This window comes from Zeus faber, assembly GCF_960531495.2.
Source record: "Zeus faber genome assembly, chromosome: 15".
Taxonomy (NCBI): domain Eukaryota; kingdom Metazoa; phylum Chordata; class Actinopteri; order Zeiformes; family Zeidae; genus Zeus; species Zeus faber.
In genome coordinates this window covers 27,325,490-27,350,614 of record NC_137194.1, presented here as the reverse complement: position 1 = coordinate 27,350,614, position 25,125 = coordinate 27,325,490, and the positions used below count along the sequence as shown (strand labels likewise).

General features: G+C 42.4%; 1 protein-coding gene across 1 annotated transcript in view; it reads left to right on the top strand.

The window, feature by feature from the left end:
* Window positions 1-21,898, top strand: part of sema3b (sema domain, immunoglobulin domain (Ig), short basic domain, secreted, (semaphorin) 3B) — a 35,607-nt gene extending 13,709 nt beyond the window's left edge. Inside the window, exons 4-19 of the mRNA XM_080015005.1 lie at window positions 944-1,101; window positions 1,621-1,683; window positions 5,387-5,506; window positions 5,601-5,694; window positions 6,069-6,188; window positions 6,950-7,092; window positions 7,620-7,734; window positions 11,620-11,689; window positions 11,885-12,029; window positions 14,608-14,827; window positions 14,929-15,020; window positions 15,214-15,255; window positions 15,400-15,557; window positions 15,890-15,945; window positions 17,257-17,396; window positions 17,618-21,898. Coding sequence (XP_079871131.1) covers window positions 944-1,101; window positions 1,621-1,683; window positions 5,387-5,506; window positions 5,601-5,694; window positions 6,069-6,188; window positions 6,950-7,092; window positions 7,620-7,734; window positions 11,620-11,689; window positions 11,885-12,029; window positions 14,608-14,827; window positions 14,929-15,020; window positions 15,214-15,255; window positions 15,400-15,557; window positions 15,890-15,945; window positions 17,257-17,396; window positions 17,618-18,127 — 2,246 coding nt within the window. The 3' untranslated portion in view covers window positions 18,128-21,898. The remainder of the gene's footprint in view (window positions 1-943; window positions 1,102-1,620; window positions 1,684-5,386; window positions 5,507-5,600; window positions 5,695-6,068; window positions 6,189-6,949; window positions 7,093-7,619; window positions 7,735-11,619; window positions 11,690-11,884; window positions 12,030-14,607; window positions 14,828-14,928; window positions 15,021-15,213; window positions 15,256-15,399; window positions 15,558-15,889; window positions 15,946-17,256; window positions 17,397-17,617) is intronic.
* The last annotated feature ends 3,227 nt before the right edge of the window (window positions 21,899-25,125 follow it).

The following is a 25,125-nucleotide window of genomic DNA, read 5'->3' as shown; positions in this document are numbered from 1 at the left end:
GCAAGAAGATCCTGGGTTGGATTCCCGCCTGGGGCGCTGTTGGCACTGTGCTCCGACGGGTTATCTCCCAACTAGGAGCCTTTCTGTGTGGGGTCCTTACTTACTCACGTCAGTAAGGACCCCCACCAAAAACATGCACCCATCATCGTATGACCAGCAATGGACATTTATCACCTGGTCCCCGGGCGCGTCCACGTATGCTGCCCACTGCTCCTGGCTGTGCCCCCGGAGGAAGGACAAGCCAGGATGGGTTAAATGCAGAGGCCTCATTTCACCGGCCACCATCAAAGCATGTGCATGTGTGTGTGTGTGCATGCATGTGTTATAGTGTGGTGTGTTGCGTGATGAATAAAGACTCTTTCTTCTTTCTTTCTTCACCTCCCCTCGCGTCTCCCCACCACGTGGTACGATCCGGCGCTGGTGGTTTGATGCATTTTCAGAGTTTGAAAGAAAAATACAATGGAATTTGTTTTTTAAAAATGTAGAACACACACAACACAACACCACAGCCTGAGTTTTATCCTTTTTTAATAAATATTCAGTAAAATCTTTATGTTTTGCCAATAATGTGGAGGCCCACTTGCAATACCCTCGAAAACCACTAGGGTTGAAAATCGCTGGTCTAATAAGACTTTGAATCAGGCTTTATTTGCCAAGTACCTTTACACAAACAAGAATTTGACTCCCTTTATGTATGGAACAAAGAGAAAAATGTAAAAAAAAAGACGTTTAAAAAAAGAGTAAAGCAAAATTTCAGAAAAACAGCTCAGATCATGTCATTAAAATGCGTCAGAGTGCGTTGAAACAATGGCATTTGGAAAAAAAAGTGACCTTTACAGATCCATAAATCGGAACCAACATAGATCCATAAATCAGCTGTTCTGGTGTGCATATATGGTTTTCTAGATTTTATATATTTCGAATTGTATTTTTCCTCTCTCAGAGCTGCAGCAGTTCCATGGCGTGCGGCGCTTCGAGCTGGAGCGCTGCTGCTGCTTCAGCGCTCTGCTGCTGGACGAGGAGCGAGGGCGGCTCTTCGTGGGAGCCCGCAACTTCCTGCTGTCGCTGTCACTGGACAACGTGGCCAAGCAGGAGCACACGGTGGGCGAGAGAACCCCATCAGTGGATTATTGATCTGTCGGTGTATTTGGCACAGGGGAAATACGTGTGGACTGTATTTAGGTGAAATGAGGGGAATGGCTTGAAGAATGTCATTCTGATTCATATGAGTATGTCAGAGATTCATACGTATGCAAATACACAAGTGCACATGTACAAAACACACATGCAGCGACGCAGATTTAAAAACACACAGTGTGAATTATCAGGTGTAGTGACTCTGGTGAGGTTTTTGGGTACAGGAGCAAGTTATGATTTATGATTATGATTTATGATTTATGTCCGGGATTCTGCAGGTCCTCGTCTTTTATTGCTGCCTTGTATTTTTGTGTTTCACTATACTTCTTAAATTTTTTTTGCTCATCTTCGCTGTTGCCAACCAGCTCGCTTGGGAAGTTCAGTCTCAGAGAAGAGTCCGTCTCAGTATGCTTTCTTCCGCCATCGGTGTTTGTATCATCTATTTGACCTTTGGCCTGACCTTTGACCCCCGTCTGCCACCAGATCTACTGGCCTGCCCCCGTGGACTGGAGGGAGGAGTGCAACTGGGCTGGGAAGGACATCAGCGTGAGTAGACAAAGCTTTCGGATCTGCTGGGTACCGCTGTGGCTGTGTTTTGTTTTGATCTATTGTCTTATCTTGTCTTTTGTTTGGATTTCTTCTCTTCTCTTTTCTGTGCGGCTCATCCTCATCTTCTTTCTTCCTTCCTCGCTTAAAGAGCCCATGAAACAGTGAAATGCTGTTGCCCAAAATGCTCAATGAGACTTTTGATCAATGAAATAATTTACAAATGAGTTCGACCTGCATATATTTTTGGTTATCTCAATTTCAAATTGATAAATAAAGATGTACATTTTAACCAGACAAAAACTGAAAAAATATAGTTTCAATAAATTTAAATCTATATTTTTTAAGATGATCCACTGACTTCAAACCAGCCTTTTGATTTCAGTGTGATAACTGTGCTGTAGTCGTATCGTTGTTGTTTCTTCTCGGTTTAACCTTCATATTGAAGGACTGACTGCAACAACTGCAACAAGTACATTTGTCAAGTTATTATTTAGCATTTAGCAGCAATGGAAGCAACTGTACATCCAGTCACTGTCGGCAAAGTAACTTCAGAAGTAGCACGATTAGTTCATCTTTACACAAATCACAAAGCTCATTGATGTGGATATTTACACACAATGAAAAAAAATCTCCAAGTGAATGAAGAAGAAATATTCTTTTCAACATACAAAATGCGGACGGGGGGTATAGTGTGATATTTAGGGTGGAGGGATGGAGGGATGGAGTTGGGTGGAGCTGGAGACTTATTGACCTCACTAAGGCCACAGACCACCCAGGTTACATTACACACACTCATCAATCTCCAGACTGCTGCTGCCGTGTGTGTGTGTGTGTGTGTGTGTGTGTGTGTGTGTGTGTGTGTGTGTGTGTGTGTGTGTGTGTGTGTGTGTGTGTGTGTGTGTGTGTGTGTGTGTGCGTGCATGCAAGCGTGCGCGTGTGTGTGTGTGTGTGTGTGTGTGTGTGTGTGTGTGTGCATTAATGTGTGAATTGATTCATAATCCCAATCATACACATGACCTATGCTTTTGCGTGAATTTCTTGGTGTTTGCATCGGCACACAGATTTTCATACAGTGTGTGTGTGTGTGTGTGTGTCTGTGTGTTTGTGAAGCAGAACCACTCATCAGTGTGATAACACAGCTGTAGCAGACAGACAACGAGCTCTATTCATTCCTCACAGCTCGGCATTTGGTTTCACCTAACCATCAGTCTGCGTGTGTGTGTGTGTGTGTGTGTGTGTGTGTGTGTGTGTGTGTGTGTGTGTGTGTGTGTCGGCCTATACCTCAATGTGCCTGTTCAACACTGTTCCTTGTGTGGGTCTCATTTTCATTGTGTGTATTTTTGTGTTTGGTTTCACTAAACCATCAGTCTGCCTGTGTGTGTGTGTGTGTGTGTGTGTGTGTGTGTGTGTGTGTGTGTGTGTGTGTGTGTGTGTGTGTGTGTGTGTGTGTGTGTGTGTGTGTGTGTGTGTGTGTGTCGGCCTATACCTCAATGTGCCTGTTCAACATTGTTCCTTGTGTGGGTCTCATTCTCATTGTGTGTATTTTTGTGTGTACCTGTCATCTCATTTTGTGTTTGGTTATCTGTGTCTAGGTGTGTGTAGTGTATCTGTTTTGGTGTGTGTGTGTGTGTGTGTGTGTGTGTGTGTGTGTGTGTGTGTGTGTGTGTGTGTGTGTGTGTCTGTCGATATGTATGAATGTGTCCCTTTGTGTGTGTCTGTGTGTGTGCTAATGAGTGTAATTGCTCCTGAAATGGTGGAAATAAAGGGTTAATTGCAAAGGAATCTTGAAGCGTAGGTTGGTGTGTGTGCCCATGGAGGTGCCTCTAAGTTCACTTCAAGAAGAAATCTTTTTGGAAAATCCCAAATGACCAAAGTCCAAAGTTGGTTTCTTTGTTGCTGCTAGATTTGGGCTTTTTTTTCCCACTTTTTTCTGTTTGTAAGTACTTAAACCACTTTAAACAGTTCATTTTGTCGGTTATTTTTGGAGTTCCTTTTTCGGGGTTACCTCACACACTCCCACTGAAAGCTGAGATGACCTCACACACTCTCCACCCTAATTATAGTCTCTCTCTCTCTCTCTCTCTCTCTCTCTCTCTCTCTCTCTCTCTACTTGGACACTTCCACTGCAGTTAACCCATTCTAAGAGCTCTGGGGAGCTGCAGTTCTGAGTAGTAATGAACGATTCACAAACAACTCGTTCGTACGTATGTATTGAACTAATCTTCTCAGTGACTGCGGAGTCTGGAGTAACTGCGGCAAAAGAGTCTTCAACTCACAAACTGAAAATAATTACTGAGGACTAAATTCATTTGGAAAAAAGGCCAAGGCATTTGGCAAAATTCATATTAAATGTCACATTTTCATAGGAGTCACATTTTCATATTTTTTTAGCTATGTAGGCTAACAGACAGTCTGGAATAAACAGTTTGCATTATGGCATTGTGTGTGCATGCTCATTAATTCAGTTCAGTTCAATTTAGTTCATCTACTGGAGTAACACATTTGAATGTGAAAACTGAACAAAAAAAAGAACAATAAAGAGCCTTGAGTCGCACATACACACTGCTGGATGTTCTAGTGAGCTAATACTGGGTCAAAGGTCAACCAGTGAACCCATTAACACACACACACACACACACACACGCACAAGTGCACACACACGCACAAGCGCGCACAAGCGCACACACACGCACAAGCGCACACACACACACACACACACACACACACACACACACACACACACACACACACACACACACACACACACACACACACACACACCCACACATCTGTGGCAACTGACACAATGGACCTCTCTCGTTCCATTCCTTCTTGATGCCTTTATGCGTCTTTTAAGCTTCTCTCTTTTCTCAGCCCTTTATCACATCAAAGAGTTTCAGACCGCTGACCGACTCAGTGACCGCCTCACCTTTAGCTGGCCTGAACACACACACACACACACACACACACACACACACACACACACACACACACACACACACACACACACACACACACACACACACACACACACACTCCATTGTGACATTGTATGGCCTTGAAGTTTGTGTGAGTGTATGCATGTGTGTGTGCGTGTATGTGTCTGTGTGTATTATGCTTGTTTTTCCCATCTCACTTCCTCGCTTTACACTGGTTTATTCACAAGCATTGATCACACTGTTACTGTGGCTAAAAAAGTCAGTGCAGATCGGTCCATGATATTATATATTAGTATTATTCATGATATGATAAAATATAACAATATTATTCCACTCCAATGAGGCTGTACTGCAGTTCATTAAAAGCAGTGTAAAGTTGAGTCACACATTGGCTCCCGTGTGTCTCCTCTAAGCACAACACGTCCACCCCGTCGGTAGAGGAGGAGAGGAAGGAGAGGGAGGGATGGCCATGTTGTCACAGCAGAGTGAGGAATGTTCCTCATTAAACACAAACACTCTGCACTGGCTGATAAGCAACATTTGACCAGTTTCCCACCGCAAAATCTGATTAATGTAACATAGGAGCACATGCATAAAACAAATACATTGAATGGCTGTTACTTATGGAGAACGTACAAAATTAAGTAACATTAAAAAAATAATAATAATTGTATGGATAACTACTTTAAAGCAATAAGGAAAAGTGTTGTTATTTTAGGAATAATTCTCCTGTTAAACACTTGCCTGTGTGTGTTTCTCAGAAGGACTGTATGAACTACGTGAAGATCCTCCACCACTACAACCGCACCCACCTCTACGCCTGCGGGACAGGAGCCTTCCACCCCACCTGCGCCTTTGTGGAGGTGGGGCAGAAGATGGAGGTATGGGAAGCATTCAGCAGGATTGACAAAAAAAAATAAACATGCACATGTTGCGAGTTTAAATTCAACCATTAACTCTCTGTGTCTCCTGCAGGACCATGTCTTCAGGATCGACCCCTCAAAGGTGGATGATGGGAAGGGGAAGAGTCCGTACGACCCCCGCCACACGGCAGCCTCCGTCCTGATTGGTGAGAAAGCTTTATCCCCCCAAAAGAAGAAAAAGGAAATACTGCACATAACCGCAGCCCTGTTTAGTAAATCAGTCAAAGTGTTCCATTTTAATTGCCTCCATCCAGTGACACTCCTTGAAATACAGACCTTAATGAGGCCAGTCATAGGAAAATGATTCTATACATTGTAAATTTCCTACAATTTCTCAATTTCTAAAATTGCACATGCCACAACCTGGTTGCATTTCATATTCCTCCATCAAATATCAACTTTAGGTTTGGGAATAATGGTTGTTATGATGGTTGGTTTGAAGTGTGAGGCTTGTTTAGGGACAAACTCAGTTTAACCCAAGTTTAACCATTTAATTTCACTTCTGTTTCCCGTCTCCTAGGGGACGAGCTATATGCCGGCGTGGCCACCGACCTGATGGGGCGTGACTTCACCATCTTCAGGAGTTTGGGGAAACGGCCGTCGATACGCACCGAGCAGCACGACTCCCGCTGGCTCAACGGTGTGTATGTGTGTGTGTGTGTGTGTGTGTGTGTGTGTCAACTTCTACACAATTAGAAGTTTATTCTGCTTCTAATTTTGCTACATGAGATAAAACAAAATAAAATCAATAAATGGGAATAATAATAAATACTATATATATATATATATATATATATATATATATATATATATATATATATATAGAGAGAGAGAGAGAGAGAGAGAGAGAGAGAGAGAGAGAGAGAGAGAGAGAGAGGATTTTTTTTTAATTCGGATTTAAAATATTAATTAATTATTTTATTACTTTTATTTAATTTTTCTTTTATTTCTATTCATTACTTTTTCAAGTGTGTATTTGATTTGTGTGTCTTGACTCATTGAACTTGTGAGTCTATTTCTGTATTTTTGCTTGCTACGTAAATATAATTTCACACTTATGAAGGACCTCGTCACTATTCTCTCCTGTCTATTTGTGTTGCTACAAATTTTCATTTCAGAGGTGGAAATTCCAGCTTCAGAAAGTAAATGTCCTGTTTCCAGGTTTTTCATTCCACTCAGTGGACGATAAGTAATCAACATGGTTGCCTCAAAATCATGGGGTGGGATTCAATGTTCTCAACATGGATTTCCCGCCTCTGCAGTCAATCAGTGAATTCAGATCAGAGAGACTTTTACTTTGTGGACTTTATAGCCTCCAGACAAAACATTGAATTAATTGTAACTGTACTTGTGCACAGTGACAATAGCGTTGCATCTTGAATCTCTGCGTTCTTCTGACAGAGCCGAAGTTTGTGGGCTCCTTCTGGGTCCCGGAGAGCGAGAACCCCGACGATGACAAGATCTTCTTCTTCTTCCGGGAGACGGCGGTGGAGGCACAGGGCCTCGGCAAGTCCACATACTCCCGCATCGGACAGCTCTGCAGGGTGAGGAAATACCTGCAAATTAAATATTTAAACATCCCTGTGATTACTCCCTCTTGTTCAAATTCAGTCTTTTAGAAGACCACAACTGGGTTATTTTATTGATTTTTATATGGAAGCCCCAAAGGGTAAAGTGAAAAATACGTAATAAATTAGACTGAACTTGAAATTGGTCTTAATTGAAGTGGGTTCTGCTTCCTTTTTTTCTGTTACATTTATTGTTTTTTTTTTTTATATATTTCTTTTCAATATTGTATATATTTTATTTCTCTAATAGGACCTGATCTGGAAATTTAACTCTACTTCTCCACTTCATTTAAGACATTTCTATTTTTTTTTTGTATATTATTATTATTATTATTATTGATATTATTTTATAATGAATTTCATTTTTATAATGACCTTTTCAGTGTTATCAGGGATTTTATATCATCTGTTTTTTTACCGTCGTATGTGTTTTGTCCATTTCAAACTCTTTTTTATAACTACAAATATATGCTTGAATGCTCTTATTATTATTTCTTTCTCAGAACGACATGGGTGGGCAGCGTAGCCTGGTGAACAAGTGGACGACTTTCCTGAAAACACGACTGATCTGCTCGGTGCCCGGAGCCGACGGCAGCGACACGTACTTCGATGAGCTGCGTATGTAAACTGCAAATCTGACTTATATACAGAAGTTTCAGCTTCAAATTTCAAATAAATACATTTCAGATAAAAATTTCATGACATGAAAAACTAGTATAAAATAAATAATAAATAAGTTAAAGTGAAAACATGCCAATTTAAGAAACATTTACAAAATGAAGATTTTTTTACAAATATTTGGAAAAGTAAGTCGAGGGAATAGAACAGAATGCAACACAACAGTTTTACAATAATATAATACGGTAATACAATGCCATACAACCGAAGAGTTTTACAGCCATGCAAAAAAACATTTAAAATACCCCCGTGTGGCTCGAGAATAAAATCGAAATAAACCTTTGAAGAATAAACTTGGAACTCCGACTTTAAAGTCGAAATTAAGTTTGGAGAATAAAGTCGGAATTCTGAGATTAAAGTCAAAATACATTGTGAGAATACAGCCATGACGGGTTTTGCCGTCAGGGCGTTCAGCCCGATGCTGGCTCCGTCTCTTGACCATGCAGTGCGGGTGCCGTCTGCCCCGGGCATGAGCATGGAGCCGGTTCTGGAGGCCGTGGCCCAGGAGGTTCGGCCCCCAGCACCTGTCACCACCGCCCCACATGTGTGGGGCGGTGGTGCTGTTCCTCAATGAGGAGTGCTACATGGCCTGACTGGTGGAGAGCGGCCTCTCGGTGGACGGCCTGTTTGTGCAGGTGTCGCCGCTGGCGCTGCCCTCCACCAGGGTGGTGGTATCAGGGGTTCCCCTGTTCATTTCTCGAATTGTCAGCCCGCTTAAGACCATCCGGCCCGGGTGCAAAAAGGAGGAGCTGAGACAGGTGCAGTGGTTAAGGAGACAGGCGTCGGTTCTCAATACCAAGTACGCAAAGTCCGGACATGCCGACTTGGTAGTTCAGACGTGGCAAGTTCGACTCGGGAGTACAGACTCCAGAAGACGGGAGGACGCAGGACGGTCATTCTGCGATTGGAACAGCAGTGTACTTGATGACGTCATAGTGTGACGTCATCATCTCAGCTCGTCTTGGCAATACGTCTACTCCGGTTATCTTCACTGTAATGTGTATTTACAATAAAACGAAATGTGCTAAAAAAACACAACCCTACCTCTTTTCATTTTCAAAAATATTAATATATACTACATGTACTATTAATATGTACTGTAATAATATTTAAATGTTCCAAGATCTGTAGCCTAAATATAAAAGGCCAGTGGCGGGAAAAAGATCGTTGTGGGGGATATTGGTGTATGAAGGAAGGAGGAGAAACCAGAGAGCAGATATTTAAAAAACTTAAAATTAGACTAAACACAAAGTAAATAATGGATCAGACCCAGCTTGCTGTTGCCGTCACCGTCGGTACCCTGTACAGTGAGGCTGAAGAGGAGGCAGCCGACCTGAGGAGGCGTATCCGGCAAAGAAGAGCCAGGATGCGGTCGGTGATGGAGAGGAAACGAGCCATAGGAGCTTGTCTCTCTAGCTTTGTAAGTTAGTCTAATCATTCTGCTTTTTGTTAACCTGTCTACCCATTTATATGTAGACTTGAGTTTACCTCGTACACCTGGAAAAAAACGAATGTAGTTTGATATTGTATAGTCTGTATTTAATGTTTTAGAGATTAGTTTTAATATATTAGCTGCACTTTGTAGTGGTTAAGTATACTGGTTTATACTGAGGGGTGTTTCTAATATTTAGTTTATCCTCATTCATATGGGATGGACAAACACCTCTCAAAATCAGATGACATAAAAACGTAATATTCTAACCTTGCTGAGGTTAATATTTATCACGGGGCTGTTGTATCACATTACACTAAATTACCTCTCCGCCATTGCCATTACCACCGCTTGGTGCGAAATGCATTCTGGGATACTTGGCTGTCCCAAGTCCACACAAGTCACCACCGATGCATCCTCGATAAAATGGACGGAGCAAGTCCACATCCAGGCATTTGGACTGGACTTGGCTTGATGCGTACTTTGAATTGGAACAGTACTTGGGCTGCGACTGATGACGTTTCACAAGTCCACAAGAACACAAGTACAGACAAGAACGCAGATTGAGAAAGGCCTCGGTGCTTATGCTGCTCAGCTCCCTGGAGCAGGACCGGAACATGTTTTGAGTGTGGGGTCTGGGGACGTCGGGCAGAATCGTGGGCCCGGCTCACCAGCAGCACACGCCGTCCTGGATGGGGGGCTCTGTCTCCGCTGGTGTGGCTCGGAGGGAAGGGAACAGAGGGGCGGGGAGACGGGGTGGTGCTGGAAACCGAAGCACTGACTTTATTCTCGAAATTTCGACTTCAAACTCGGAATTCCAAGTTTATTCCTGAAACACGGGGGTATATACCCCTCCGTACCATACAGCTACTCTTCATCAAATGATATAGGTTTTATTTTATAAAGGTCCATCATTGAATACAAACTAAATTGTACTTCCTGTTTACAGACTAAAAAAGTCACTTCAAAGACACTTTAATTCAACATAAACCTGAGCGTCAGAATGAACTGAGTGGTTGCGTACTAGTCCGGTTATCTACCAGGATAAGAGAACACTTGACTGTAAAGTGGTTTTTACCACGCCTTCTAGTCAAAACCAAATCCAAACTTTTTTTTTTTTTCTCACTTCAGACCAGTCTTAAAAGGTTTGACTTCACCTTTGTCTCGGTCTTTCCAGAACATTCCAGTCTCAGATGAGATGAGATAGCCGTGTTTCCCCCACAACCACTGCGAGTCGTTAAATTGCTCTAATTTTCTGACCTCACCTGAGGCCCCTCCGCTCCGGCCAGAACAACATTCCCCCACATTTTGGGACTCCTCCACTGTAGTTCATTGTACAACTCCACATTCCCGAACGAACCTCAAACTAGGAGCTCTTATTGTAAATATTTTCGACTTACTGTGCAGAAGTTGAAGCCAGAGTTTCAGAAAATAAACACTCATTGCCTCACGGTCCAAAAGCTCGTGAACTGAAGTTTTTCATCCCATTGGGTTCGTGCGCAAGACAACATTTGAGTTTCCAAGCCCTCGTCCCAGTTATCTCAAAGACTTGTTCCTGTGAGAGCTGTTTTCTAGCCTGTTATCAGGAGATGGTCGAACCTCGACGTGTCTCTAAAACTTACCTTGATCTGAAGAAAACAAATTTTCACAAATTAAATGTATTTTCTTATAATCTACTCAAATGCCAGAACCTGCTCTGCTTCCGATGCTGCTGCATTCAATGTTTAATGATTAATGATTAATTAATTAATAGCAATGAAAGCAGACGTGAGGTAGTATGAGGATTAGGAGAAGCAAAAGTTGGGTTCAGCAGTTGTAGTACTTACCGTAGTGTTTTTAAAGGTATTATTGTACTTTTGGGGTCCCACCTGCCTACCTGCCTACGCACCAACCAACTGTGTGTGAAGCAACAAACTGAAACACAGCGGTTCTCAACTGGTGGGTCCCGGTCCAAAACAGGGTCATAGGTCCAATTTGAGTGGACCATCAGTGTCAACTTCCACTTTCTGTGTCATGACTTAATGAGTGAGTACAAAATGTGGATCCTGAGGGCAGAGCAGTTGACAACCATTGGTCTAACGGTACTCAGGCCTTCAGTGGGTTCAGTCAATTGGGTCCAGTGCAGGGGGTTCAGTGCCGTGACCCTCCAGCCTCATTGAAAGATCTTTTCAAATAGAGGAGACGTGGCCTCAGGACTGTGTTTATCTTTCAGTCACCCTTTGACCCCTTCAACCGTCCCCTCTAACCTGAGCGTGCGTGTGTGTGTGTGTGTGTGTGTGTGTGTGTGTGTGTGTGTGTGTGTGTGTGTGTGTGTGTGTGTGTGTGTGTGTGTGTGTGTGTGTGTGTGTGTGTGTGTGTGTGTGTGTGTGTGTGTGCGTGTGTGCGTATTCCAGGTGACGTGTTCCTGCTGCAGACAAGGGACCGGAAGAACCCTCTGGTCTACACGGTGTTCTCCACTTCCAGGTCAGAGCCCGAGAAGAGATGAACTCTAGTTTATGTTTCACGCCTTAAAGGGAGATTCAACCAAAAACGCATTGAACAGATTGAGGCTTAATTAAAGGGTCGACGTATAAATAGAAGTATGAGTTAATATACTAAATACCTCTGGGGCCAGTAAAAATGCTTTTGGTGACCTTTTTCCTCTCCTGACGTCCGCAGCAGTGTGTTTAAAGGCTCAGCAGTGTGTCTCTACACCATGAATGACATCCGGAGGGCCTTCCTGGGCCCCTTTGCTCACAAAGAGGGGCCCAACTACCAGTGGGTCCCCTTCCAGGGAAAAGTGCCCTACCCACGCCCTGGCATGGTACGTGGACAGTATTCACACAAATCAAATAATATTTCATAGTAGTATACCCATTACTGTCTACACTTTCTATGTAAACCACATCTTTAATTCATTATAGATACCTTAAAAGTGGATCATAAAATATGCATAATGAATTAGTATTGCTGTAAGCAGCATTTGCTAAAGCATTATGATGTATTATAACAAACGTCATTATAGGTATGTTTATTACTTCCTACTTTATATATTACTTTATTACTTTATCGCTACTTACTTTAATACTTTCTAAGGTCAGCTATCACAACTGCTTATGATTGCACATTTTGCATCAAAGCTTATAAGGTCTATAACACTAGCATACCCATAACGCCTCATGACTGTTGTCACAAGGCATCATATTGCATTAAGAAAACATATTCAAAAAAATAATGCAATATGCATGTATTTTCAGGCACTATGAAGGGCTCTATAATGCATTATAGACATGGTCTTCATAGAAACTGCTCATTCAGTTACCATGGAGTCTCTGTTAATCATTGGTTAATCATTTCAAATGGCTATGAATGGAAATTCCTGTAAAGAAACTTCCACAAAATTCGTAATTGCCCGGGAGTCCATAATCTGCTAGAAATTGTTTGAAATAGTGCAATATTTTACTCATAATAACAGCATTGTACACTACAGACGCATGGTTCTCTTTATGGGACCTCATTTCATTTAAAGCCCCCACTCAATCCTCCACAAATCCTCAGTAATATTTGCTCTCAGGTCTCTTATGTCCCGTTAAGTGCGCACTCGCCAAGTCACGCTTTTTTATTAACTGTAAAACAATCCTCAGTGTATGACTGAGGAGAAGTAACCACACCATGTTAAAAAAGTTGTGAAGTTACGCCAAAATGGTAATGGTTACAAGTAAATTATGATTTATTTTTCTTTTTAAATTATGAAAATCAAAGCACAAATATTATATGAATCCACCTTGTATCTGTGTTGGGTTTCACTCTGCTATCAAAGTGAAATGTCACAGAAAGGTTCCTATGGCCCTTGGAGGGCCTTTAACTGGGAATGAACCATGATGCTGAGACTGATCCCACTATAATCAGCTCCCCAGAATACTACTGGAGTCTGGTTTGTGAGTTAGTGTTATTGTTTTTTAATGATGATGCAACAACAACACCAAAAGTAAGTTCATAAGTTCATACATGAAGAGAAAACTAGGGGAAAACTCCAGCATGTGGGATTTGTAAGCATTTCTCACTACAATGCTGAGCACATTCTTGTATCAGCATTATACTGTATATCCTGTGCACTAGAATTGGATTAACTAGGATTTTGGAGCAGCTTTGAATATGTGGTCAGCTGTGCTAATCTTATTAGAAATATAAAACTTCCATTCCAGAGTTGGACTGATCACTTATTAAAATTTTGATTTAAAATATTTTTTTCAATTTTGCCTTTTTTAAATGTCTTCAGAGTTACTGTTACCACTGAATGATGGGAGGTTTTTTTGGTTTTCAAAAGGTCAAATCAATTAATTTAAAAAGTCACAATAGAGCCCTGTTTTTCAGAACCTAACTTATCCAAACTTAACTCAACCCGACCGAACAAGCTTTTTTTTCACCTTTCTGTCGACAGACGTGTATTTACTTTTTCCCCGTTGTGGGACTAATAAAGGTTTATCTTGTTTTATCTTATCTTAAAACTTTATTAACTTAAATATTGTAGGATATGTTTTTGTTTGTTTCTTGTGGGGTTTGGGTGATCCTTTAAGATTCAATAAGCAACAGACTGCATGCATAGTCATTGGTGTTTCGGTCTACCGATCGTATCCTGAAAGACAAACAAGGTCTACTGTATATTCTTTTCCAGGACAATCCAATGACATCACACTAAACTAAGCCCTCAGATGGGTTCCATTAAAAGACCAAAACGTCCAAAACCTGAAGGGTAAAGAACCCTCGAAAAGGGACTTCACAGAGGTTCTGATTTGGCATAGCATGGAAAAAACACTTAGACAACTAAGAGTTAGCCATAAGAATACTGAGATTAAAACATGGCATGAAACAAGAAAAGACACTGACGAAGAAGAGGGAGATGAAGGATGTGACCTTTTCTCAATACCAAGTTCTCAAAGAATGGACTTTTGCTCCTGGAAAGTACAGTACATGCTTCCAGTTCATTCTCTGTCGGGTTCCCTTAGTTTCTGTCGTTGTGGAAATGAATGCCGGGATATCTGGGTCACTGCAGTTCGCCAAGTCACCGAACAATGTGTCCTCCATATTTCGAGCCCCGGATCACAAGGGCAATTTAGGCATTTTGCCAGTTTGGAGAACAGCTCGGGCCTTGAACGATGACGTCAAGAGAGTTGAAGAGAATACACATGTCCAGACAAGATGACCGATTGATTAATGGTTTCAGAATCAAGTAGGGCCATTGTTGTTCATCCTTAATGGCTTTGGTGTATTTGCTCTATAAGATGGTCAGAAAAGATCAGTTAGTTTGGAGTTGTGAACAATACTTTATAGTCAGTGACTCTTTTTCTTTTTTTTTAAACTCCTTTAACCGAATGAACTCCTTTCCCTCGACCCCTGACCAGTGCCCCAGCAAGACATTCGGCAGCTTTGAGTCCACCAAGGGGTTCCCTGACGATGTGATCCAGTTTGCCCGGCACCACCCACTCATGTTCAACCCGGTTTACCCGCTGAACCGCCGGCCCGTCTTTCTCAGAACCAACGTGGATTACAGCTTCACGCAGATCGCCGTGGACCGGGTGGGCGCTGCGGATGGCCAGTACGACGTCATGTTCATCGGCACCGGTAAAGACCTTCTTTGAGCTCCAATTTTCAACTCAATGCTGAAAGACATTTTAATGCCTGATTAGAAATGAAAAGATGAAGTCCTGCGTGTTGTGCTTCAGATAAAGGGACGGTTCTGAAGGTGATCAGTGTTCCCAAGGAGAGCTGGAACAACATGGAGGAACTGCTTTTGGAGGAGCTTGAGGTTTTCAAGGTAAGCGTCTCCAGCAGACTTAGGAGTTGACACCTTGCTGTTCACCAAAAGGTCTCTGTGATTTTGGTGTTTTAGCCTCTTCACTGTTTAAAATGTGTACGATGGTAATGTTCTGGACATTATAACACACGAGTATTGTCACGTCATGTTATGTGACATGACAAATAATCAGTTGGATTTCTTGTTCCCTCAGAATGCTTCATCCATTATCAACATGCAGATCTCCTCAAAGCGTGTAAGCCACTTTTAAAGCAGTTTCGGTTTTAGTTTTGAATCAAACGTTCCGGATTAGCACATCAAGAACACTCAAAAGACATTGCGCTGGACTCTGTGTCAGCTTAGATTCACGAGTCCTTTCCAATGACCTCTGCGTCCACAGCAACAGCTGTACGTGGGCTCGGACAAAGGCATCGCCCAGGTGCCCCTCCACCGCTGCAGTGTCTATGGGAAGGCCTGCGCAGAGTGCTGCCTGGCCAGGGACCCCTACTGCGCCTGGGACGGGACGTCCTGCACACGCTACCTGCCCAACACCAAGAGGTACCAGGAAATGTAACTCTTCTGCAATATAACATCGAAAAGGCTAGATTATGCTAGATTATGTTATTCACTTTGTCTATCCTCTCAACTGGGAAATTAGATCAAGGACATTTCGTGGGCAGAGAATCCAAGCGAGAGAGGAGCTTGAAGCCGGGCTCCCACAGTCCCTCAACCCGAATTTTCAATGTTTTATAGTTTAACGGGTTTGGATGAGGTTTATCTAAAGGGAAAAAATTTGAACAGAATATTGCAAGATCCATTGTTGTATAACATTCCCCCGAACCCTCTCTCCTCTGAGGAAGATTCTAAATGGCCAAATAATCTTTTTTTAGACGTTTTCGTCGCCAGGATGTGAGGAATGGAGACCCCAACACGCTGTGCTCTGGTGGTAAGCATTACTCTATCAAAGCTGTATCAGTGTGTGTGTGTATCATGTGCTTCCCTTTCTGATGCTTCCATTCTGCCAGGTCCACACATCAGGTTGGAGAAATGGCCATAGTAGCGTTCAGGACTCTTAGTTTGAAGCTTTTCCTCAAAATCGGTATATGTGCAAATTAGCTTTTGCTTGCAGATAACACTTGTCTGAGGTACTTAAGTTTTAGAGGTTTAGATATGGATATTTCTTCTATGACTGCTTCGGGTCGCTCATGAAAGGCGCCATTTAGTTGAGCATTCAAAGCTTCGGTCCGGCGCTCTCAGAGGGATGGGACCGTCCGTGAGTAGATGAGCAGCTTCCCGTCAGCTTCCCATCCTGTCCCCTCAGCTGGGCACCAGGGTGACCCTCAACCGTTTTAGCCCACAATGCTAGCCTTGTGGCTAGTGTTCACCCTGCAGCCTAAATGAATAGGACTAATCACTCAAACCCAATGAACTGTTGGCTAATACAATTACATTATGTGAGCCAGCTAGTGTTGTGTAAAAACAAATGAAGGTCGCTGTAATTGTCTGAGGGGGAAAAGCGGGAGCCAACTGGGGTCAGTTATGCAGTTTCCCCACCAGCCGTCCATTTTTTGGGATGTTGAGTAGTTGGCGATGAAATTTATTGGACCCGGTTTTGAGGGTTTGGATTGGGGTTACATGCACAAGCCAAAACCAATGGCATTCTTCATATCCATCATAGATGACAGAATATAAGTTAATGCAAAAATATTACTCACGAATGGCTGTGGGTAATATCTGTGGTGAGTCAAGTCATGACTACACTTCATCAATGAATGGTTTTATCTCAGACTGCAGAGAGGCACTTATGAACGACCACAACATTAAGGGCCCTTGTTGGACGTGACAGGCCGGAACAGGCTTCCCAAAACCCACTTTCCGACTTGTAAGGGCTGAAAAACATCTTCAACCAGACTTGAAAACAGATTTCACAGGAAGAAGACAACTTTACGGTTTAACAAATCATGACCTACGCAACGGAGCAATCAATTTATGCCATAGAGTCTTTATATTTGATTTTAAATAATGAGCTTCAACAAAAAACATAAATGTAAAAAAAAAATAGGTTATTGGTTCAGAGCTGTGGTGGAAGAACATTGTCACAAATACTGAATATATTGTTATTCTTTACCTTACCTGGTAACATTCTATTCTATTCTGCTCACAGCCTGTTAAAAACTCACATTCAAGGTACAAGGTTGTAATAGATGTAGTACGTGATGATTACGATCCATGTGTTTGTGTCTGCTGCCCCCTACAGACCACCACAAGCATCGCGTGGCAGAGAGGAGGCTGTATGGGGTCGAGGGGAGCAGCACCTTCTTGGAGTGCATTCCCAAATCCCTGCAGGCCAGAGTCACCTGGACCTTCCAGAAACATCCACAGAATCCCCGGGAAGAGGTGAGACTGTGAGAGGAGAGGGGGGGAAAGAGGGAAAAAGGGAGAGAAGGGCAGAAGAACTGAGAACTTTGAAATAGACGTTATTATGCATGCTGCCTTCGACTCTATTCTGTTTCGTTTACCCCAGCGAGCAACCACCTTTTTGTGGTCCATCACCTGCTTGCCTTTTGTATTTATTTTAGTTTATCATAATTCCATTCCCTTCACTTCCTGTTTCCAAGGCACATCTGGACGACCGGGTTCTTCAGACGGACAGGGGTCTTCTCATTCGTCGGGTCCTGAAGAGAGACATCGGCATCTACCAATGCCACGCCATGGAACACGGCTTCACCCAGACCCTGCTGGGCATCACCCTGGAAGTCGTCCCCTCTACCTCACCCTCCATCTCCAACTCGCCCTCCGACGCCCCCGTCCGATTGGACCCCCGCAGCGGGGGCGGGCCCTCGTCGACCAATCAGAAGCTGTGGTACCGGGACTTCATGCAACTGGTAGACCACCCAAACCTCAGCGCGGTGGACCAGATCTGCGAGCAAGTTTGGGCGCGTAAGACCGCCGCCGGTCAAGCGGAGAAGGGCCTTCAGGCGCCGGCGAAGCAAGTCCCGCCTCTCGGGCCAGCGGTGCGACCCCCGAACAAGAAGTGGAAGCATCTCCAGGAAATCAGGAAGGGGAGAAACCGCCGAACGCACGACGGGAAACCGAACCCTCGAGCACCGCGCAGCGCCGGGGAGTAACAACAGAGAGACGGAGGAATGAGGGAGGAGAGAATGACTGAAGCAGAGAGAAAGAGAAAGAGAGAGGGAGAGAGATAAAGGAGATCAGAGAAGCAGAGGAAGATGAAAAAACCCGATAGAAAGACACTGTAAGAGACCAAGAACTCCTGGAGGTGTTGAACTACACACACTCTTAAACACACTCACACACACACACACACAGACACACACACACACACACACACACACACACACTCACACACACACTCACACACACACACACGCACACACATTTACGTATGCACACACACACACATTCACGCATACACACGCACACACACTTACTGGGCACATAAATAGACAAGGCACCTCCTCCGTTGTGTATAGTCGCCTTTGGATGTCCCCTAACTGTAATTGTTATCCCTTTCTCTTTCATCGAAATCATCAAATACCCTTTGTACCCCAAACCTGGTATCAAGGGCCAGTCCCTCTGCATGTTCTGCCGTAGAGCCCACGTCACCCCTGACTCTGCACGACCCACTCACCACCTGGTCCAACTGGTGACGTCCACTGTGTGAGCAGGAACACGGACGTACACCGAAACACCTCTATCCCGCCCACTTCACACTACACCACCACCGTGGACAACGTCTGTCCAAACATCGAAAAAAACCTACACAACATCACGGGATGGGAAGCTTCTCCTCATGGACCCACAGCTGCTTCAGCTCACAAACCGGTCCCTGAAGCTCCACAGAGAGAACCTTTCTGAAGCTTGTCTCAGTTGAGTTTTTCAAACCCACTGTCGAAAGAAAAAAAACAAACAAAACAAAAAAAAAGGGTGGACCCCAATAGGTCGCTGAAATGGGGGGAGATCTGCGAAACTCCAACTGGAACGTACTGGATAACACTGGTTTACGACTGGAAATGGATATTATTAGATTGTCCCAGATTTTACACCAGGCACCGGGTGGCATATTGCAAAACCTGCAAGTCCAACGAGTTTCTCGAGGCACATTCTGGCAAAGTTGTTAGAGAACTACGGCAGTATTTAAATAGGTTCAGTCAGGGTAGGAGAGCCGGTGACGATGGCTTTGCTTTATTATTTCACGCCACTAAAGAACTACGTCACAAGGAAGAACCCCGCTACTGCTATTCCAAGCTTTGGAGAAGAATAACTCACGTCTACGCAGCGAGTCTTTCAAGTGCAATGAATTATTGGTGACTCTCAAAACTCCTATGAGGTTATGCGTTACAACACATCTTGGGTACGTTTAATGCTGCATTACTCTTGTCTGCACAAAGTAAACCTTCACCGATGTCTAGTAATGAGAACTGAAAGTGTGTATTCCTGGGTCTGTGGGCGACGCTGCTTGGATCGCTTGGAAACCACTCAAACATGGTATCGGTACTGTTAGAAGATAGTAAGGTAGTTATTGTTAGAATTGGGCTCAGTTGTAAGCAGGGATCTATATTTATCTGTTATATGTTGTATTGGGAGATAAAACATTTGATAACGGGGAGGTTAGAGGTGGTTTTTCCCCCAAGACGAGAGGTACAGAGGCGAGGAAAATGTCTCCTCCCCAACAAACCCCCAAAAGGACTCTTCTCGGCATAACAACCCATGTTTGTGGGCTACGGTATATTAGCATGATATTTATGAGTGAAACTTATTCTTTATTGATTTTCAACTGTACTTCTAGGCTACTACTTTTTCCACTGTTGTTGCATATTTGTGATGTATAGATATATGCAAATGCTATTTGGGCGGAGTGTGCCGCTCGTTCACAACGGTAAAATACGGAACACCCGCTCCCCGTCGTCACCTCAGATTCACAGTTTTCCGTGTGTATTTCACACGCGTCATCACCACACGGACGTTACGTCGCAGCATCGCAGTCCTTTTTGTAATTAGGTACGGTTTGCCCTTTGCTGCTTTGACAACCCATCTCCTCGTGTTGAATCAGGACGATAAGGTCTCCCTTCTTTCGGACTGAAGTACTATCGCTCTCTGTTTGTGTTGCCTGTGCGTTTTAATAGTTTCTGGCCAATTTCACGGCAGAGAAACCATGTTTGTCGGCCCCGTATGATAAAAATGTATGTAGCCTCCCCTTAGTGTCCACCAGTGAACCTTTTTTTTATTTTTTAAGATATGGGGCCTTGTTTGTGTTGCTGACAGGAATTATATTTACAATAATTCACGGCATTGTTTCCAACAGTAAATTCATGACTTTATATTATTTAGGAGTGAAGAAAATAAGTTATTGCTCTCTGAAACATGACAACCTGGAGCAAAAACATAATATCACAACATAAAACTGGAACAGTTCACTTATTTCTGCCTTTACAGTATACACAGTGATAGCTTTTCCCAAAACCAAATTTGGAGAATCAATAAGCCTTTCCTGCATCGCTGCACAAACTAGGCCTGAGAGTGGATTTTAGATGTACGGAATCATTGTTATTGATATTCCTTCTTCATAAAGTTGAAATGAACTCGTTGAACCGAGACTGAATCTGACTGAGGCCTGTGAAGGGACGAGCGAGGTGACGTCCACAAATGATGAAAATCATTTTCAATCAAGCATTTCTCCATTACTGTATCTGCCACTTTACTGTGCTATTTGATCAATGCATTCTCATAATAACCAGTTTGCAGAGGTGGAAAAAAGTATTAAAAATATGTCCTTAGGGAGAACCTGGGAGTACATGCCAAATATTGGACCTAATTACAGACAAATGCATTGATTGAATTAATTCATTGTAAAGTATGAGTAAAAACTACTATACTCAACACATTACTAGTATTATATGCTATTTGGCCCCTGTAAAGGAAAGGATGTAGCCTTTAGATTAAACAACAAAATACTCAATTACGAGTTTCGGTTGGTTCGGCTTGGTTAGTTACTTCCACCCCTGCAAACTGTGAATACCAACATGTCTAAATTTTAAAATAATTCCGTTCAGTCAATTGATCCATGGCTTTCTCTTCATATTTTGAGGCATTACTTTGGTAAAGACGTCAAACCCGTTGAGTGTCCCTTTTTAAACTGGCCATCGTTACAGGCTCCTTTGGAAATTGCATGACCCAATGTTAGCTGCGAAACGCGTTTGACAATGGTGACGTGGAGAGACAGAGAGAGAGCAATAGAGAGAGAGAGAGAAAGCACAATTTTTAATAATTATTATTAGTCCTGAGTATTTATGTGCAAAGATAAGCTGATATGTTGTGGTGGACTTAAATTTTTTTCTTATAAATGTAGATTTTACATGGTACCTTTTTGTTTCCCGTGTTCTGCTGAAAATAACACCATTTGACTTTTTGGGGTTTTTTTGTGCAAACCGACAGGGAATAACTTCCTGAACGCAGTGTCCAGTTAGAAGCTTTGTTTCTTACTCAGCCCTCCCGAAAACACTCCATTTGTATTCCATGCCATGTGACGCACCCCTGCATTACAGTTAATGTGTGTGTGTGTGTGTGTGTGTGTGTGTGTGTGTGTGTGTGTGTGTGTGTGTGTGTGTGTGTGTGTGTGTGTGTGTGTGTGTGTGTGTGTGTGTGTGTGTGTGTGTGTGTGTGTGTGTGTGTGTGTGTGTGTGTGTGTGTGTTGGGGGAAAGGAGCCCTGTATATAATGGCTGTGGAGGGCTGGTGTGTCCATAGAGCGGTTCTGGAGGTGAGAGTTCAGAGGTCGAAGGCCAAAGTTAAGTTTGAACACTGCAATACTCCCTGAGGTCTTTGTGAATTGTTGTGTCAGATTGCTTTTGATTAACACAATAAAAGTTACCCAGTTACTTAACAACATTTTCCTTCTTTTTTTTTTTTTTTTTTTTTTTTTTATCATAAAACTTGGTCTTAAAATGTCCTCTGTGCCCAAACAGCGTGCAATAAATGGAATTAAGATGCATGGAAGCTGCGATGCTGCACAAACACACATCATCTATTCTATTGTACTGGAAACTTTAAAACGGAGGGCTTCTCTCACAGCCACATGGTGGCACTCACTGCTAAATGAAGGCGCTTGAATGAGGAAGGCGTTCGTGTCCTTTCACACGTCACTTGATTATCCTTTTCGTTTGCCATTGTTGTTTTATTTTTTTTATCGTTTATAAAAAATGTCCAACATGGTTTCCTTCAATGAACACTTTCAAATGAAAGTCTAAAAAATTCCTCATAAAACAACAATCCATTCGATTTTCCATTAAATCAGTTCGCTGAAGCATTTAATCAATATATATTATATAAGTGTAGAAGAAATGTTGTGTCCTCCTAATTCATTCTTGGCTACAGAAGTGATGGCTCTAGGGGATGGAGCAACTAGCAGAGGAATATTTGGAATCGTACGATGGCTGTTATGGCCTAAGACGTCGTGAATATTTGTTTTAAAGGGAATGCAAATATTTTCCAATTATTGTCTGTATGTAAAAAAAAAAAAAAAATTTCCACTATCACGTTGAACATTCTTTCAAGACTTAACAAAACCCTTCTTTCCACTGTTCAGCACTGAGACTGGGAATAAGACTGTTAAATCAATGGAATTTTTTTTATTTTTTTAAGATGAATCCCTTTCTTTTCCTTTATCACTGTCTTAATTTTTTCCTCTCTTTCGCTCCCTGACATTGTGACCCACATTCATCAGACTAGTATCATGACAACATTCAAATCTGGACACACACGCACACAACGACACACGACACGGACACGTACAAACATACATTATGTTTTCAATCGCTTAATTTTATTATTAAGTCACTTTCATCAGGCAGCCACATGAAAAACGTTCACGTGTTTTTGAGCATTTACAGAAACAAAAATCGGAGACACACACACACACACACACACACACACACACACACACACCCACACACACACACACACACACACACACACACACACACACACACACACACACACACCACCACCACCACATACAAATGCAGTATGTGGTCAGCACCAACACATAGGAAATGAAATTGGGTACATATTACTCAAACTGGCAACCCATTAGTTCCCCAGTGATTCCAAATGCCGAACCCATTGGGAGGGGGGCCCACTCTATTTGTGTGTGTGTGTGTGTGTGTGTGTGTGTGTGTGTGTGTGTTTGTGTGCTGACATTTGGAGTAGAGCGGTCTATGGGGCCCTAATTGAAGACTCATTTCCGTACCTTGATTTAATTTGATGCCAATAGCATTTGCGTGTGTGGCAAATGCTCATATATACATTTCAATTCCTTTCTGTGTGTGTGCGCGCGCGTGTGTGTGTGTGTGTGTGTTCCATACATGTGCAGACACTTTCACCCCCCCCCCCGCTGTTATATAGAGAACATATTCTATCAATATAATCACACAATTCTAAGCACCGCATGGCACTCAGCGCTCTCTGTTTGGAGGTAAGTGATATGAGCAGCACACACACACACACACACACACACACACACACACACACACACACAGACACACACACACACACACACACACACACACACACACACACACACACACACACACACACACGCCAGTGTCCACACATGGAACCATTCCCTCCTGTCACCTCTAGGGGGATTGAAACGTATTATTTTACTGGTGTAGAGTCGATAGCAGGTTAGTGTTAAGATAGGGGTTAGGTAACCCCTAACCCTAACCCACAGAAATTAGGGTTAGACTAGTGATGCATCTGGGTTTGAAAGTGTCATGTGTGTTTGAAAAAAACGCCTCTTTTCTTTATATTTAGTCCTTTAGAATTTTATACCTTTCTTCCTTAGATCCTCTCTTGAAAACTGTCTTTCTCCTCCCCTGGACACATTGCAATGATCCCAAAGCAGGCTTTGTTAATGCTGTACTGTATATGATTTGTATTTCATCATGAAATTTGGGCACTAGAATGCAAACACTTACACGTGCACGGATATTCCACATATCTGCATTTTACACACAGATATGGAACGGAAGTTTTATTTGAAAAAAAAAAAAAAAAAAAAAAAAAAAAATGCAACATAATAGACTTATAATAAAGTACACAAGAAACAACAATGAAAGAGAAGAAAAAATATTACAAAAGACGATGAAGAAATATTTAGGAAAAAAATAATGCAACTTTCAAAAGAGAATAGAAGAGAAAGAAAGAAAGAAAGAAAGAAAGAAAGAAAATACAAAAAGTAAGAGATGCATGGAAGGAAAGCACAAATCATAACGGGGAGCAATATATTCAAAACATGTATCAAAGCCAAACACAAACATTTCCAGACTAGAGACTTCAATTTGAATGAAAAATGTATTTTCTCTCGAGTCGTTGGACATTAATATATAATGAATATGAAGCTTTATTATTACAAAATCACTTTCAACATGAAGGGATTTGATATGCTGCCACACTGAGCCACCAAGAGGAATTGTAATATTAATTGCAAGTTAAATATTCAATAGTTTATATTAATATGGAACATTTATTTGCATAATGCTAATAACACACACACACACACACACACACACACACACACACACACACTCAGCTATAACTCATATTAGAAATAATTCTACATGTTTAATATTTTATTTTAGGAATAACTTTAAATTACGAACTATCCCATCTGTTTGACCTAGGAGTCTGAACGACGCTTATTAATTTTTTTTTTTTTAATAACTGCAGTTGCTTGGTTACTTAGCGATGAATTTTTATGCTAATTCTGTTTTGCTGTCCCACTTTCCAGTAAGGAATCATGAAGGTTACATCTGCTTCTGATCTATTGTTCAAACTGCAGATGGAAATGAGGCCATTAAGTCTCAGCTACACCCTGTTCATACAGCGTGCACGGGCACATGCTTGTTTATGGATTGATGGGTCGGGGAAAGGCAGAACGATTAAAAGAACAGTCTCATGTGAATGAGAAAATGGATGGACGCATGGTTTTATGCATGGATGGATGGGCGGTGGTATGGATGGATTGGTGGATGGATCGATGAACTGATGGGAGGGTGAATTGGTGGATGGATAATTATATGAATGGATGGATGGGTGGATAGATGG